The sequence below is a fragment of the Ailuropoda melanoleuca genome, chromosome X (genome assembly GCF_002007445.2).
Source record: "Ailuropoda melanoleuca isolate Jingjing chromosome X, ASM200744v2, whole genome shotgun sequence".
Lineage (NCBI taxonomy): Eukaryota > Metazoa > Chordata > Mammalia > Carnivora > Ursidae > Ailuropoda > Ailuropoda melanoleuca.
The window spans coordinates 53,267,014-53,285,194 of NC_048238.1; the positions used below are offsets into that span (position 1 = coordinate 53,267,014).

Sequence of the window (18,181 nt, forward strand, 5' to 3'; positions counted from 1 at the left end):
GCTTGGTCTCTAACCCTCCTTAGGGCCCTTTCCTGTGTCTCTACAGACAGCTTTACACTCATCATCTTAAATGGCGCACATCCTTTTGTGTGGTTGAGACATTATTTATTTAAGCAATACCCTACGAATGGGCATTTAGCCTGCTTCCAATTTTTCTCCATGACAAGAGTTCTGCAAGAGGCAGAGGGGTAATAGCCTTTTTTAAAAAAATAAAACTACCTTTTAAATCCAATCAGCTACAAACGCAGAATAAAATTTAAAAGTGAAAACCCGCAAGGGAGAGCAGGCCTGAGTGTAGGAGGGAGCAGGAGGAGGGAGCAGCCACCGCGGCTCTTCCTCCTTTCCCTTTGTCTGGCGGCCCCGCGGGATTGGCTGGAGCCGGCGCCAAGGGACTGCGGAGGCCCGCGCCACCCACTACGCACGCGTGGAGGAGCCTGGCCAGGAAGTGGGGGAGCATGGGAGCTGGCGCAAAGAAAGGCGTATGACAGAAGAAACAAAAAAACGCAAAGGCGGGGTTTCCCGCCCCTGCTCTCCCTTTGGCTCCGCCCCCTAGCCGACCCAAACTTCTTATTGGCCAGCCATCTCCAGCTCCATTGGTCCGAGGGCCCAAGGACCGGGTCTGCCCCAGAATATGCCTGCTTCCAGGGCCGCAGCAAAAACGGTCAGATTCGATGCCGTTTTCAGGCATGTGTCCCGGACATGCCCGCGGGGCCTGAAGGGGCTTTGTGCGGCAAACGAAGCCGCTGAGGTTTCTGCCGCAAGTTCCGAGGATGCCGCCCAAGGGAAAGAGTGGTTCCGGGAAAGGGGGGAAAGGTAGAGTGGCCAGAGGAACCAGAGAGAATGGGGTCGGGTGAGGAGCGAGGGGAGGGAGCAGACCCGCGACCCCCGGGGTCCGGGACGGGGGCAGTGGGTGGCCCGTGACTAGAGGATTGACCGGGAAATGAGAAGTTGGAGACAGTGCCGACTTCTCTGGAAAGCCTTAATTGAAAAAAGCATGGAAATTAGATGGTAGATAGGAGAGCACAAAGGATGAAAAGAATGTTCTGTTTGTTTCTCAGAATGGGGAAAACTTAAGAGCGAGGCTGACGTGAAGGATCCAGTAGAGTTAGGGAGCTAAGGGTCCAGAGAAGTGAGATTTGAGAAAATGGGGTCCAGGGCAGAGGTGGAGAAGTTGGCCTTTAAATAGGAGAAGGAACGCGTTATGCTTGAGGTCATAGGGAAAGAGACGAGGATGGGTGTGGTTGTAAAAATTGGGGCCGGAGTGGAGGGTGGGGTTTGTGGGGTATGATTAATGGCCTCAATTTCTTATTAAAGTGGAAGGGAAGGGTAATTTTTAAAACTGAGGGTCAGGGACTGAGTGGGGTCTTGAGAGTGGTAAAGGTTTGGAGTGGCCATTGGAGGTGATGGGAAAGGGAACAAAACACTAATAAAAGGGTCGGCTCTCAAGGCTGAGAGCCTAAGGTTGGAAGTCCATGAATTTGTAGAGGGCACAGTCTCCACAGTCATGATTTACCTGTTAACTTGCAACTGGCACAATACAGGATTGGAAAGAGCTAGGTGGAGCCTTGAGCTAGGGTTGAGGGTTTGTTGGACAATAATAGAATGGCAAAACAAGGTAATTAAGGGTGCCAGTGGGAACACAAATGATCAAGCATGGGGTCCAGAAATTACACGGTCTAGGAGAACATAGCAGGAGAAAGGTACAGAAGTGGGGAGCGGTTTCTGTGAAGCCAAAGAGCCAGTGTTGTGGGAGTGAGGCATGAGAAGGCTGGAAGAACATGAAGTTGTAGCCGGAGACTGAACCTTTAGTTCTCAGTGGCATGGTTCCATCATGTGTCCTCTGGAGCAGGTGGCTCGGTGTAGAAGACACGGGCATTCGGGAGGGAGGTCCGGAAGTGTGAAGTTAGCTTGTTGGATGGTTCCTCAGCATAGGTGGTGAGGTCATCCAAGATGATGGCGAGAGTCAGGGTGGAAAGAAATCCTGAAACTGCTGCCAGAGTCCTCAGTCAAAGGGAGTGAGGTGGCAGTCAGATGGCAGCGTCCAGTGGGGGAGAGGATGGGATGACTGGAAGGCATCATCATTTGAGAGTGAACGTACAGCAAACCCACTTAAGAGTTTGGTGTAATAAAGCTCCTTTGGCAGTAACATTTTCTTAGGCGTTTGGTGGTCAGTGTTTTGGGTTTTCAGTTGAGTTGGACCTGTATTGAACAACTGTTGTGTGCCAGGTACGGTGCTAGGCATTGGAGATACTCAGGTAACATTGAGTCTCTTGATTAAAACTTTTCAGTGGCTCCCTTTTCTAGGATAAATTGCAGGTTTCTCTGGGATTCAGAGGCTCTCATGCCCCAACTCTCAGCTCCCTCCCCTGGGCTTATCTCACAACGCTCCCACCTCAGATTTGGCTTCATCCGTAGTTTCCAACACATACCACACTGTTCCACCACCCTGCAGTGTCTCCTCATTCTTGTCCTTTCCTTATTTGGTCCGCTTCTGCTCATCCAGGAAACCTTCTGTGAGTGGCTATAATGGCCCTCTGTGCTTCCACAGCCTTCTGTCCATAGATCATAGGTCATTCTGAAATTATCTGTTTACATGTCTGTCTTCCCTGGTAGACTACGAGCTCCATGAAGCAAGGTACCATGGCTTGTTCATCTTTGTATCTCCAGTGTCTTGAACTCAGTAGTTATTTAAGAAATGTTTATTGAACTGAACATTTAATCCAGCAATAGGTCTTACGAACATCAGCTCCTAACATTAAGTATGCTGCCGTGAACACGGAAGTTGACATAGTGCCAAAGTGACATCGTGGGAAAATGTAAGATGCCATCAGTGGTTGTTAATCTGAGTATCAGTAGCGTTTCTTAGAAAGGTATCAACAGGCAATGTTGGAGCCTCCAGGAATTTGGACGTGAATGTATTCTTCAGCCAAATATGGATGGTGGGAAAGTTGATCTTTATTTAAAACATACTCTTGGAGATTTGACTTACTGGAATTGTGAGTACTCAAACATAGTCGCAGTGCTTATTAGAATTAGACATCTTACCAGAGCTCAGGGATTTGCTCTTAGAGGGCAGGATTTCAAATTGGGTCCAGAGAATCTGGACCAGGCTTTTGGCCCTCTCGTTCATCCATCACCACTCTCATTTGTCTGTCCCTTTTCCACAAAGGATTTATGTCAGGCACAAATTTTTTGTTTTAAGAGAGGTGAGTCACAGATGAATTTAGCCTCATGTAGTAAGGGTCTGGCAGAGGGCCCTTTTGAAGCGTGGTGCTGTAACAGAAGTATCCACTCCAATTGTGTAAGTATCAACATGCATTTTAAACTTGTACCTGTGATCTCTTCTCTAAAGGGGGAGCAGCCTCTGGGAGTGACAGTTCTGACAAGAAGGCTCAGGGTCCCAAAGGTGGTGGCAGTGCAGTAAAGGTGAGTCACTCGTTCTTTTTTTTTTTTCATGTTAAATGTAAATAACATACATACATGTGTTATTTGGGTACCCAGGAAAGGGAAAGACAGTATGCTGAACTCATTCTAAGAGGCTAGCCTAATACTGATGTAAAATCAAGATAACATAAAATTGGAAGATAGGGACCAGTCTCACGTATGAAAGATAATTCCTTTTAAGTGTTTTCTCAAACGCTCTCTCAAACATCCCGAATTTCTTCATACTTATTGTTTCTTGAAATGTACACTTCATACGTTTCAAGAAACAATACAGAGTATGAAGAAAATAAGTAAGTGAATGACCTCTTTCTCAGAAGGAAATGATGTTTTATAAAACCAAGGGTTTAGAGAAACAGGCAAAGGCACAGGTCTCCTCAAATAGCTCCCCCACTGGTAAGCAACAGGCCAGGGCCCTGACCACAAAAATGGGTGGGGGACAATCACAAATAATTACTTGAAGTACTTGACCTCGTCCCGGAGGAGTGTCTGCCCTGTGAAAATACAGTCTGCGGACAGACCTGTACTGCTTCGTGCTATGTAACAAGGCAATTTCCATGTTTCAGTCAGGGTATGGGATCCCGTACTTTGATTTATTCATTCCATAAGGATTTAGTGACATCTGCCCTGCACCAAGCGGTGTACGAAGTTCTAGGTATTTTAAAAAAGAGGAGGTGAGCAATGGTTTCTCTTCTCACACTGCAGTTGGAGCAGTTAGGTAAAGGACTACATTTCCTTGCTGCATAATCAGTGTTGTAGTGCAGCTGCATCCTGTAAATCCAGGCACACACATGAAGCCAGAAAGAGAGAGAGAATATAGTGTGAGCCGTTCTACCCACTCACCTGCTCCATGAACCAGAGAAAGAGTGAGATGGGAGATAGGAATCTGCTTTTCCATAGTTGACCTCTGTTCTCAGATGAGCATCCAATTATGTGGAATGGGATTCTGGCATCCAAAGATCCGTTTTCATGAAGCATGGTCCCTAAAAACCAACCAAGGACTGCATCTGGTGTTCCGCTGAGGAAGTGGTCATTGTTGCCTCGGGCTGGCGAGACAGGCCCTGTTGGGTTTAATGAGGGCTGACGTGTTGGTCTCCAGTAGGGCATCTTCATAAGGGATGTTGTAGGGTAATTGTGGCCACATGCAGTTTTCACCTCATGTGCTGACTTTTACAAGCACCCAGCCTAAGAGACTGCTCCACTGCCTATGAATTTAAAGAGACACTTGCCCTTTCTGGAAAAAAAAAGTTCAGTTTGGCTTTGCCTGAGGTAGGTAGAAAGAAGTGACCTGTAATCAGATAGGAAAGTTGATTAGAGCTAAATTCTCTTGTTAAGCTTTTTCTTTTGAGACAATTTTAGACTCACACTCAGTTGTAAACACACACACACACACACACACACACGTACACACGTTACCTTTTACCCTGTTTCCCCAGTGGTAACATCCTACGTCAGACTCCAGAACAATAGCACAACCAGGAGATTGACACTGATACAGTAAAGATAAAGAACGTTTCCATCACCCCGAGGATCCCTCTTGTTGCCTTTTTATAGCCATGCCCACGACTCTCCCCTACCTTCCCTCCATCCTTAACCCTGGCAGCGACTACTCTGTTCTCCATTTCTGTAATTTTATAATTTCAAGAATGTCACATGAACAGAATGATGCAGTATATAACCTTCTGGCTTTTTCCACTGTCAGCATAATTCTCTGGAGATCTCATTCAAGTTGTTGCATGAACCAGAAGTCTGTTCCTTTATATGGCTGAGTAGTGTGCCATGGAACGGATAATGACATATGATGTCTAATTGTTCACTTAGCAGAGGGCGTCTGGATTGTTTCCAGTGTTTGTAAAGGTCCCAGCAGGGAGAGGACCCTGGAACCCTCTGGCCTTTCAGGGGCTATGCTCCTTCCACATCCTGCCCTTCTTCTTTCTGTTTTTTTAAATATTTTTTTATTATGTTATGTTAGTCACCATACAGTACATCCTTAGTTTTTGATGTAGTTTTCCATGATTCATTAGTTGCATATAACACCCAGCACTGTGCAATATGTGCCCTCCTTAATACCCATCACCAGCCTAGCCCAGTCCCCCACCCCCCTCCCCTCTGAAGCCCTCAGATGGACCACATCATCTTTATCCATTCGTCTGTTGATGGGCATCTTGGCTCCTTCCACAATTTAGCTATTGTGGACAATGCTGCTATGAACATTGGGGTGCATATGGCCGTTCTCCTCACTATGTCTGTATTTTTGGGGTAAATACCCAGTAGTGCAATGGCTGGATCTTAGGGTAGCTCTATTTTTAACTTTTTAAGGGACCTCCNCTTAGGGTAGCTCTATTTTTAACTTTTTAAGGGACCTCCACACTGTTTTCCAAAGTGGCTGTACCAACTTGCATTCCCACCAACAGTGTAAGAGGGATCCCCTTTCTCCACATCCTCTCCAACATTTGTTGTTTCTTGCCTTGTCAATTTTTGCCGTTCTGACTGGCGTAAGCTGGTATCTCAAGGTGGATTTGATTTGAATTTCCCTGATGGCTAATGATTTTCAACATTTTTTCATCTGTCTGTTAGCCATTTGTATGTCTTCGTTGGAAAAGTGTCTGTTCATATCTTCTGCCCATTTTTTGATTTGATTATTTGTTGTGTATTGAGTTTGAGAAGTCCTTTGTAGATCTTGGATACCAGTCTTTTATCTGTAGTGTCATTTGCAAATATCTTCTCCCATTCCGTGGGCTGCCTCTTAGTTTTTTGGACTGTTTCCTTGGCTGTGCAGAAGCTTTTTATCTTGATGAAGTCCCACAAGTTCATTTTTTCTTTTGTATCTCTTGCCTTTGGAGATGTGTCACAAAAAAAGTTGCTGTGGCCGATGTCAAAGAGGTTGCAGCCTGTGTTCTCCTCTAGGAATTTGATGGATTCCTGTCTCACATCGAGGTCTTTCATCCATTTGGAGTTTATCTTTGTGTATGGTGTGAGAGAGTGGTCAAGTTTCATTCTTTTGCATATAGCCGTCCAGTTTTCCCAGCACCATTTATTGAAGAGGCTTTTTTCCACTGCGTGTTTTTTCCTGCTTTGTCAAAGATTAGTTGCCCATAGAGCCAAGGGTCCATTTCTGGGGTCTCTATTCTGTTCCATGGTCTGTGTGTCTGTTTTTGTGCCAGTACCATGCTGTCTTTGTGATCACAGCTTTGTAGTATAGCTTGAAATCCGGCAACGTGATGCCCCCAGCTTTGTTTTTCGTTTTCAACAATTCCTTGGCGATTCGGGGCCTTTTCTGGTTCCACACAAATTTAAGGGCTGTTTGTTCCAGCTCTTTGAAACATGTCATTGGTATTTTGATCGGGATAGCGTTGAAAGTGTAGATTGCTCTGGGTAGCATGGACATTTTACTGTTTATTCTTCTGATCCATGAGCTTGGAATGGTTTTCCATCTTTTTGTGTCTTCTTCAATGTCTTTCAAGAGTGATCTGTAGTTTCTAGAATATAGATCCTTTACCTCCCTGGTTAAGTTAATTCCGAGATATCGTATGATTTTTTTTTTTTTTTTTTAGATTTTATTTTTTATTTATTCGACAGAGATAGAGACAGCCAGAGAGAGGGAACACAAGCAGGGGGAGTGGGAGAGGAAGAAGCAGGCTCATAGCAGAAGAGCCTGATGTGGGGCTCGATCCCATAACGCCGGGATCACGCCCTGAGCCGAAGGCAGACGCTTAACCGCTGTGCCACCCAGGCGCCCCTTATCGTATGATTTTTGGTGCTATTGTAAATGGGATTGATTCCCTCATTTTTCTTTCTTCAGTCTCATTGTTGGTGTATAGAAATGCAACTGATTTCTGAGCACTGATTTTGTATCCCGCCATGTTACTGAATTGCTCTATAAGTTCTAGTAATTTGGGGGTGGAGTCTTTTAGGGTTTCCATGTAGAGTATCATGTCATCTGCGAAGAGAGACAGTTTGACTTCTTCTTTGCCGATTTGGATACCTTTGATCCCTTTTTGTTGTCTGATTGCTGTTGCAAGGACTAGTAGTACTATGTTGAATAATAGTGGCGAGAGTGGGCATCCTTGTCGTGTTCCTTGATCTTAAGGAAAAGGCTTCCAGCTTTTCCCCATTGAGAATGATATTCGCTGTAGGCTTTTCATGGATGGCTTTTATGAAATTGAGGAATGTACCCTCTATCCCTACACTCCGAAGAGTTTTAATCAGGAAAAGATGCTGTATTTTGTCAAATGCTTTTTCTGCATCAATTGAGAGGATCATATGGTTCTTGACTCTTTTCTTGTTGATATGATCTATCACACTGATCGCTTTGCGAATGTTGAACCACCCTTGCATCCCAGGGATGAATCCCACTTAATCGTGATGGATAATCCTTTTAATGTACTGTTGGATCCTATTAGCTAGGATCTTGTTGAGAATTTTGGCGTCCATATTCATCAGGGATATCAGTCTATAATTCTCCTTTTTGATGGGGTCTTTGCCTGGTTTGGGGATCAAGGTAATATTGGCCTCATAGAATGAGTTTGGTAGCTTTCCTTCTGTTTCTACTTTTTGAAACAGCTTCAGGAGAACAGGTATTATTTCTGCTTTGAATGGTTGGTAAAATTCCCCTGGGAATCGGTCAGGCCCTGGACTCTTGTTTTTGGGGAGGTTTTTGATCACTGCTTCAATCTCTTCATAATTAATCGGTCTGTTTAAATAATCAATTTCTTCCTGTTTCAGTCTTGGTAGTTTATAGGTTTCCAGGAAGGCATCCATTTCTTCCAGGTTGTTTAATTGATTGGCATAAAGCTGTTGATAAAAGTTTCTAATGATCCTTTCTATTTCATTGGTGTTGGTCGTGATCTCTCCCCTTTCATTCCTAATTTTACTAATTTGGGTCCTTTCTCTATTCTTTTGAATAAGTCTGGCCAGTGGCTTATCTATCTTATTTATTCTTTCAAAGAACCAGCTTCTAGTTCTGTTGATCTGCTCTACTGTGCTCCTGGTTTCTAATTCATTGATCTCTCCTCTAATCTTGATCATCTGCTTTCTCCTGTGTGGGTTAGGCCTGTTCTTCTGTTCGTGTTCCACCTTCTTGAGGTGAGAATATAAAAACTTCATTTTAGATTTTTCTATTCTTTTGAGTGAGGCTTGGATGGCTATGTATTTTCCCCTTAGGACTGCCTTTGCAGTGTCCCATAGGTTTTGGACCAATGTGTTTTCATTCTCATTGGTTTCCAAAAATAGCTTAATCTCATTTTTAATTCCCTTGTTTACCCAGTCATTCTTAAGCAGGATGGTTCTTAGTTTCCAAGTGTTTGAGTTTCTTCCAAATTTTTCCTTGTGATTGAGTTCCAGTTTCAAAGCATTGTGGTCTGAGAGTATGCAGGGAATAATCTCAGTCTTTTGGTATCGGTTGAGACCTGTTTTGTGATCCAGTATATGGTCTATTCTGGAGAAAGTTCCATGTGCATTCGAAAAGAATGAGTATTCTGTTGTTCTGGGGTGTACTGTTCTGTATATATCTATGAGGTCCATCTGGTCCAGTATGTCATTCAAAGCTCTTGTTTCTTTCTTGATTTTCTGCTTAGGTGATATGTCTATTGCTGAGAGTGGAGTGTTGAGGTCCCCTACGATTAACGTATTATTATCTATATGTCTCTTTATTCTGGTTAAGAGTTGGCTTGTGGGGGCGCTTGGGTGGCACAGCAGTTAAGCGTCTGCCTTCAGCTCAGGGCGTGATCCTGCTGTTATGGGATCGAGCCCCACATCAGGCTCCTCCGCTATGAGCTTGCTTCTTCCTCTCCCACTCCCCCTGCTTGTGTTCCCTCTCTCGCTGGCTGTCTCTATCTCTGTCGAATAAATAAATAAAATCTTTAAAAAAAAAAAAGAGTTGGCTTGTGTATCTTGCTGCTCCCCTGTTGGGGGCATAGATATTCATAATTGTCATATCCACTTGTTGGATACATCCTTTAAGAATAATATAGTGTCCTTCTGTATCTCTCACTACAGTCTTTAGCTTAAAATCTAATCTGTCTGATACGAGAATTGCTACCCCAGCTTTCTTTTGAGGTCCACTGGCATGAAAAATGGTTCTCCATCCCTTCGCTTTCAGTCTGGATGTATCCTTAGGTTCAAAATGAGTCTCTTGTAGACAGCATATAGATGGGTCCTGTCTTTTTATCCAGTCTGCAACCCTGTGGCATTTTATGGAAGCATTTAGGCCATTCATATTGAGAGTGATTATTGAGAGATATGATTTTAATGATGTCCTGTTGCCTGTGAAGTCTATTTTCTATAGATTGTAAATTTCTGTTCTGTATCACTCTTGGGGTCTTTTTACTTTTATAGAACCCCCCTTAATATTTCTTGTAGGGCCAGCTTGGTGGTCACAAATTCTTTCAGTTTCTGCTGGTCTTGGAAGGTCCTTGTCTCTTCATCAGTTCTGAATGACAGCCTTGCTGGATAAGGGATCCTTGGCTGCATGTTCTTCTCAGTTAGAGCTTTGAATATGCCTTGCCCACCTTTCCTAGCCTGCCAGGTCTCTGTAGACAGGTCTGACGTTATTCTGATGTTCTTCCCTCTATACGTTAGGATTCTCTTCCCCCTGGCCGCTTTCAATACTGTATCCTTGGATCTAAGATTTGCGAATTGCGCTATGCTGTGAGGTGGTGTAGGTCTGTTCTCATTGATCTTGGGAGGGGTCCTCTCTGCCTCTTGGACACGAATGCTTGCTTCTTTTGCCAGATTAGGGAAATTCTCAGCTACACTTTGTTCAAATATCTCTTCTAGACCTCTCTCTTTCTCCACCCCCTCCGGGATGCCGATGATTCTGACATTGGAACGTTTCATTGAGTCAGTAATCTCCCATCATCTACATTCTTGAGATTGGATTTTTTTGAGCCACGTTTCCATTTTTACTTTCTCTTCTACCATCGCATCCTCCAGTTCACTAATTCATTCTTCTGCCTCATTTACCCTGGCCGTCAGAGCGTCTAGTTTAGAGTGTATTTGATTCATAGCATTTTTAATTTCTGCCAGATTCGCTCCGGAGCTCCAGTTTTCAGTCTGGTCGCACGCGTGTTGCCAGGCTCACAGTCTCAGTCTGCTCTCGTGGGTGCCGGTCAGTGAGTCAGCCCGCTCCGCAGTGCAGGTGGCTACCGCTTCCCGGTGCCCGAGCGCGGAGGCTCCCTCCTCCTTCTGTTTATCTTCCGTTATCTGTGCGCAGATTCATGGCTTCCCACTTTGTACCTCAATACAGGGCGCTGGAGATGTTCGTTTGTAGAGATCCAGATGTATCTTCCTCGTCTCAGGCTGATTTCGTGGGTGTTCAGGATGTTCTGGTAGATATCCCGCTTGATTCAGGGGACCAGCTGAATAAAGGTCCCGTACTCCTCCGCCATCTTTTTCCGACCTCTGCCCTTCTGCTTTCAACCCCACTTCTGGCCCACACCCTGCCCTGTGTCTCTGGAGCTGTCCAGATACTGAAATACACCTGCCAACCATAGCTTCCCTCCTTCCCCTTCACTTCCTGCCTCCCCCAATCTTGTTCTGTTCTTCTCTGCACGTAGACCTCAAGCCCTCGAGCCCACCTGTTCTCCCCACCTCCTCCCAGGCTTCGTGTCTGCTGTCCAAGCCCCGTATGTCCTGTAAGCTGGAAATTAGATCAGCGAGCTTGAGCACTGGATCTGGGAGCCCCGACTCTTTCTCCTTTTGGCCATCTGCTGCATCCTCCTGCCAAACTACAACTCAGGATCGGTCCGGTGGTGGTCTTCCTTTGCATTTAAACCCAGAGGTGTTGGGCCCTGCTGCAAAGTCACACGGCCTCAGGAATTGGGACCAGTAATTCCTGGTCTCTCACGTTAGTTAGGCCCTCCGTACTGCGCCGCAGTCCTTTGCCACTCACCATCAACTGCGCACTACCCTCCTCTAGTCAGCCAGCAGATAACTCCATGCAGTGGTTCTCAGCCCTGGTGTATGGCGGATTCCCCCAGACAGCTTCTAAAACTACTGATTCCCTGGGGTCCCCCCCCCAGACCAGCTGCCTCAGAATCTCCAGGGGGTGAGGTGTGGACCTTGATGGATTTTTTAGCAGTGCTGAGGATGATTCTCATGTGCTGCCGGGGTTGAGAAACTGATCTAGTCTTACGGGATTGGTGTGAGGAGTTCACGTGAGAACTCATGGGAAGTGCTTCACATGGTACCTTGCAAATACTAACTTGTAAATATTGTTAAATTTTCACACGAAAATGGAAACCAGACCTGTCATCAAGAACTCAGTGGCTTTCCAGCCCCCTCCCAACAAAGTTCTCTTCACCCGCACCTCCCTCTTCTGTCTTCTCAGCTTTCGTCCTCTAAGGCCAATGAGTTTTGCAAGCAGTGCTCTGAATGCCACGCCTGGCTCCTTCATTAGCTCCACGCTCTTTGTTGCTGTCTTCAGCCTTTTGCTCTTTACTGCATCTTTCCCTTCATTCTGAGATTATGCCCAAGGACCTTTAAATAGATACGAGTCTGTGACCTTTTTCTTCTGATAAGAGCTCGTTCTCCTTTTCTGACTCAGCTGGGGGAGTACCCCCCTCCCGCTTCGCATCACTTCTTTTGTCCACCCGCCACTGTCTGGCTTCTGCACTTTCTGCTCTTTGGAAACGGCTTTTGCTAAAGTCATCGATCACTCAGTGCTAAATTGATTTACTTCTTCCCTGATCACTCTGCAGCATTTAAGCCTGTTGACTATTTCCTTCTTGAAACTGTCTTTGTGGGGCGCCCGGGTGGCTCAGCAGGTTAAGAGTCTGCCTTTGGCTCAGGTCAGGATCCCAGGGTCCTGGGATCGAGCCCTGCGTCAGGCTCAGTGCTCAGCGGGGAGCCTGCTTCTCCCTCTGCTCCACCCCCTGCTTGTGCTCTCTCACTCTCTCAAATAAATAAATAAATAAAATCTTTAAAAAAAAAAAGAAATAAACTGTCTTTTGCCTTGGTGTCTGTTACCACGCCTTTCTCCCCTACCCATCTGGCCTTTCCTTTGTGCTCTGCTCATTGATCATCTTTGTTGGCTTACGGCTTAAAAGTCCATATTCTCCAAGGATGTCTTTAGCCTGCGTTTCTCCTCTTCTCATTCACTGTAGCCTCCCTGGGTCATCTCCTCACGTCGTGTAGTGTCAGCTTACTGCTTCCACGCTGATCTCCCAAACCCTGTCTAGGGCTGGCTCTCTCTAAGCTGCCGTCCTCCACAGTTGCCGGTTGGCCAGTCACATTGCAGAGCCCGTGGCTACTATAGCCTCGTATGTCTAATCTGCCAGGCTGTCCAGACCAGAGTACTTGTGTATTCACTTGCGAAGTGTTGGGCGGGACCCCCTCTCTGTGATCATAAATACTGTCATTCATTTGCCAGTAATTGAACCAACCAGAAAGTTGCTTTGCGAGTGTGGAACCATAAAGAGGGAGGCGTTCTTGAAGCAGTTGTAGCTAGGCCAAGCCAAGGTCTGACAAACCATCCTTGTTTCACATGTATCTCTCTAGTGTCCAGACTGTTTGTCCCTGTCTTCCCTGGACAGTGCTGGACACATTCTATAGAAGTTTGCCTCTCTGAGCCCTGCCTTTTGACCAATTCTTATTTTGCTGTGTTCCTATCTCCTGTGTCACTCCTCCAGTCAGCAAGTTATGCCTGTGGGCCTAGAATCCCCTTGCCTCTAGTGTTAGGAGTCAAACCCTGAGGCCAACCTTGATTTGCTTGTCTCTACATTTATAAGGGAGACACCTTTAGTCCCCATCCCAGTGTATCATTTACTATAGGAAACCGGGGATTGTGTTTGAGAAATTGGGAACCCTGCAGAACAGCTAGCTACCTTGACAAAATCATTTTTAAAGATAGAGTGATTTGTTTTTTTAAAAAACAACATGGCTTTATGTAAACATAGGTCAGATTTGAACACTTTTGTGGGGTTGAGTATTCTTAATGAACATACAATACTTTTTCAGTGCTGAATTGGGAATAGGCTTTATAACATTGGGCCTCTTTTGGTAAAAAGGATTTCCTAGTGAGTTTTTTAATATCTTCCTCACTATGATGAAGTAACAGCTAACCTTTATTGAGTACTAACTGTGTTATCTCTGTCTTCACAACCCTATGAGAACACTTAGGCATTGTTATTATCTCGGGGCACAAATGGGGAAACACTTGGAGGTTTAAGAAGATGCCTACGATCATACAACAGAGCTGGGATTTGACTCACGGGCCCAGGCTTTCAACCATTATGTCCCTCTTCCTGTTACCACTGAAGTAAATGGTAAAGGTGGGAGCTTCCCCCAGCCGGTGCCCATTTGCCATCTCAGACAGAGTTCTGAGATCATGTCTTGATGTGGGAAATGGGTTTGTGGCTGGCGCCCAACTGAGCAGACTTCCAGGATTTTCCGTTGCCATGAACCTGATGTGTGTTTTCCACATCAGGTGGGGGTAATCCAGACATGAGTGCTGCACTGTGAGAAAGGGAATCGTTTGGGTCTCCCAGATACTATGTGAACATACTTTTTCCTTGCAGGTCAGACACATCCTGTGTGAAAAACATGGGAAAATCATGGAAGCCATGGAAAAGTTGAAGTCTGGAATGCGATTCAGTGAAGTGGCCACACAGTATAGTGAAGATAAAGCCAGGCAGGGGGTATGGTGCTGTTGTCACGTTAAATGATCTCTCCCACAGGAGCTTGGGTGGCGCAGTCAGTTAAGCATCTGACTCTTGGTTTTGGCCTGGGATCGAGCCCCGCGTCAGGCTCTGCTCAGTGCAAAGTCTGCTTGAGATTCTCCCTCTCCCTCTGCCCCTCCCCGCTCGTGCTCTCTCTCTAAAATAAACAAATCTTAAAAAAAAAAGATCTCTCCCCCATGGAGGACACACAGCAGTAGGGATTATTTATGGTCCGCCATTAATTTTAGCCATATCTTGGCTTAAAGATCTTAAAAGCAGAGATGTCCAACTTGTGAACAGTTACGTACAGGTCACCTGTGTCTAAAACTTAGGCATTACCAAACTGGCACAGCTGACAGACATCTAGCAACATTGTGAGTGCGTATGTGTTCAGTCCAGGGTTGGATCTCTCCCACTCACTCGTCCTTGGTGAGCCCACTGCTTTACAGCCCAGGTGAATAAACCCAGGACCTTAGCGTTCGTGTCGGGAAATTCTTGAGCTACCGTAGAACTGTTTCCTCTTCAGGACCACCTGACATCACGTATCTTTTGGGTTTTTCAGGGCGACTTGGGTTGGATGACCAGAGGTTCCATGGTGGGACCGTTTCAAGAAGCAGCATTTGCCTTGCCTGTAAGTGGACTGGATAAGCCTGTGTTTACAGACCCTCCAGTTAAGACAAAATTTGGATATCATATTATTATGGTTGAAGGGAAAAAATAAAATTGTATGAAAGACTGAATGTGTTTTATACGTTCTGTTTATTTAAGAGGTATTTTATGAACTCTGTCGTCATGGCTTTGTAGGCTCAAAATGAGGTGGAGAGAGGTTAGCATACACTGGAGCAGGTGTTCTCACAGTTAAGTCAAGCAGGGGCACCTGGCTGGCTCAGTCGGATTTGTGGGGACAGTGATTAGCTCCATTGTCTTAATACTATACACGACATAATGCCCAGTCAACATTACTCTTTTGTTTATTTATTTTTTTAAAGATTTTATTTATTTGAGAGAGTACACAAGCAGGGGCAAGAGGAAGAAGCAGGCTTCCCCTGAGCAGGGAGCCCGACAATGGGCTTGATCCCGGGACCCCAGGATCATGACCTGAGCTGAAGGCAGATGCTTAACTGGCTGAGCCACCCAGGTGCCCCTGACCTCTGTTTTTAATGAACTCTTCTTTTTTTATATTTTTTATTTAAGTTCAATTTAGTTAACATACAGTGTATTATTAGTCTCAGGGGTAGAATTTAGTGACTGACTCATCAGTTGCTTGTGACACCCAGTGTTCGTTTCATCACGTGCCCTCCTTAATGCCCATCACCCAGTTACCCCTTTACCCCTACCTGCCTCCCTCCAGCAATTCTCAGCTTGTTTCCTATGGTTAAGAGTCTCTTACGGTTTGCCTCTTCTGTTTTTGCCTTATTTTTCCTTCTCTTCCTCTGTGTTTCTTAAATTCCACATATGAGTGAAATCATTATGAACTCTTCTTTTTAAATAAAACTTTCTTGGAGGAAAAAAGACAATCAGTTCTTCTACCAGTTGTTTGTACTAGACTAAGCAGCCAGTATTCTGTGTATCTGCATTTTCTAATTTTACAGTGCCATATGTATGACCTCCAAGAAAGTACAAAGAATATTAAAACTACTAGACTGCTTCAAAAAATAAAATTTTGCCAGGGGCGCCTGGGTGGCTCAGTCAGTTAAGCATCCGGCTCTTGATCTCAGCTTGGGTCTTGAGCTGCACCGTGTTAGGCTTCACACTAGCCTACCTAAAAAAAAAAAAAATTGTCTTTAAATAAAATAAAACTTGGCCAATACAACCATGTGATTCTTAACAGTGATTCTCTGAACACACTGTGCTCTCGCTCAACTGCATTTGACATGTAAATTTCTTATTTTAGAGGAGTTTCTGAGCATCTCCAGCAGGTTATGCCTCCATGAGATTTTCCCCACTGAGCAGACTAATGAACGGATGTCCCAGTCCCTGAGTACAGACGTACCAGGATGATACTGAGAGACGTTCAAAATAGAGGGCGTAAGCTGAAACTTTTAAAACCCCCATTCAAAACCGTGTCTTTTGGGGCGCCTGAGTGGCTCAGTCAAGTGTCTGCCTTCGGCTCAGGTCATGATCCCAGGGTCCTGGCATCAAGTCCCGCATCAGCCCCTCGTCTTAGTGGGGAGTCTGCTTCTCCCTCTCCCTCTGCCTGCTGCTCCTGCTTGTGCTGTTAAATAAGTAAAATCTTTAAAAAAATAAATGCATAAAGTAAGATACGTAGGATTACAAAGGATACCAATTATACTGAAATAGTAATCAAAACACAGTTGACCCTTGAATACAGATTTGAACTGTGTGGGTCCACTTAGATTTTCTTGATAAACACAGTATAGTACTATAAATGTATTTTCCTTATGACTTCCTTAAACTTTTTCTCTAGCTTACTTTACTGTAGGAATACAGTATGTAATACAGATAACATGAAAAATATGCTCATCAGCTGTTTATGTTCTCAGTAAGGCCTCCGGTCAACAGTAGGCTATTAGTAGTTAATTTCTGAGGAGTCAAAAGCTGTATGTAGATTTTCCACTGTATGGGGAGCTGGGTACCCCTGACCCCCACGTTGTTCAAGGATTAACTGTAGTTTTTAAACTTCTGTATACAATTCATATATTTATTTATTTTTAAAGATTTTATTTGACAGAGATAGAGCCAGAGAGCACAGTGGAGGGAATGGCAGGGTAGGAGAAGCAGATTCCCTGCCGAGCAGGGAGCCTGATGTGGGGCTCGATCCCAGGACCCTGGGATCATGACCTGAGCCACAGGCAGATGCTTCACCGACTAAGCCACTCAGGTGCCCCCAGTTCATATATTTAAGTTATATGGATTACACATTGTGTGCTGTTCTAGCAAATGACTGAACCTGAAGGTACAGTCAGGGGAGTCCCCAATTTGTAGCCACGTTGGGCAGAAGCGTGGCTACCACAGGGACCCAGTACTAGCAACTGGCATCGGGAGTGAGGGCAGTTTTCCGGGAGTGAGCCCTTAAACCTGTGGGGTCTCATCCTACCTCCAGGTAGTATCAGAGCTGAGCTGAACTGCAGGACACCGTGTGGCTATCTGCGGAGAACCAGAGGGCTGTTTAGTATGGAAAAACTCCACAGATTTGGGGTCCGAAGGGCTGTCAGTAAAAACGGCTCAGTATATTCAGTGCAGTAAAGACAGTTTATTATAATAACATTTCACTAGTTAACACATGGCTAAAAAAAAATCCACTTCACCCCCTACTCTGTGATCTTGGGCGGGTCCTGATGTGGGGCTCGATCCCAGAACGCCGGGATCACGCCCTGAGCCGAAGGCAGACGCTTAACCGCTGTGCCACCCAGGCGCCCCGAGCCTTAGTTTCCTCAACTAAAACAATGTAAATGCCATGGTCAACCTCAAAGGATTATGGTGAGGATTAAACAAGAAACCTATGAAGAGTACCCAGCACACAGTAGGTATTCCGTAAATGCTGGGCCCCTTTCTCGAGTGCAGAGTGCCGTACTGCACTTGAGGTTGCTGAGAGGCAACCAAACTCCTTTTCAGTCCACCACCCAAAGACACGATGTGCCAGCCTGTGTCGGGACGCAGCTGGTGGTGAGTGAAGAACGGCTAAGTTGTGGGCAAAGTGACTCCAGAGTAGGTTGCCGGTGGTAACAAAGTCGAGCCCCGGGGACCTGACCCCAGCCTTCGCTGTATGGAGTGAGCAGAGGGCACAAAGTAGCATGGTAATCAGCAAGTCTGAGATTCAGAATTCTAATAAGCTCCTGCTTAAACTCAGGAGGCTTCTGTACGCATTTGCTAATATCATCTCAGCGAAAGGAAGTGAATGGAAAAGGAACACTTGACAAAAGTGACCCTACTATTCTTATCTGAACAGTGATGGAAGTGATCATTTCCAGAATAAAATTCAGAATGACCAGAGTAACTTAACAAAAACTTCTTAGAGACAACGCAGTTACGTGTATAGAGTGTGCCTAAAAGAAAAATGTAAGATTCTTCAAGGAAAGCACTATTAACCTAGTGTTCGGAGAGGAGGGGGGAGGAAGGAG

The 18,181-nt window shown here is 45.2% G+C and overlaps 1 protein-coding gene across 1 annotated transcript; it reads left to right on the plus strand.

Annotated features, from left to right (window-relative positions):
- The first annotated feature begins 657 nt into the window (after positions 1 to 657).
- PIN4 (peptidylprolyl cis/trans isomerase, NIMA-interacting 4) lies at positions 658 to 14,839 on the plus strand. The gene is made up of 4 exons (XM_002925497.4): positions 658 to 813; positions 3,353 to 3,426; positions 13,959 to 14,078; positions 14,662 to 14,839. Exons 1-4 carry the CDS (start codon positions 771 to 773, stop codon positions 14,818 to 14,820), a joined length of 396 nt encoding a protein of 131 aa, XP_002925543.1. The 5' UTR covers positions 658 to 770; the 3' UTR covers positions 14,821 to 14,839.
- The last annotated feature ends 3,342 nt before the right edge of the window (positions 14,840 to 18,181 follow it).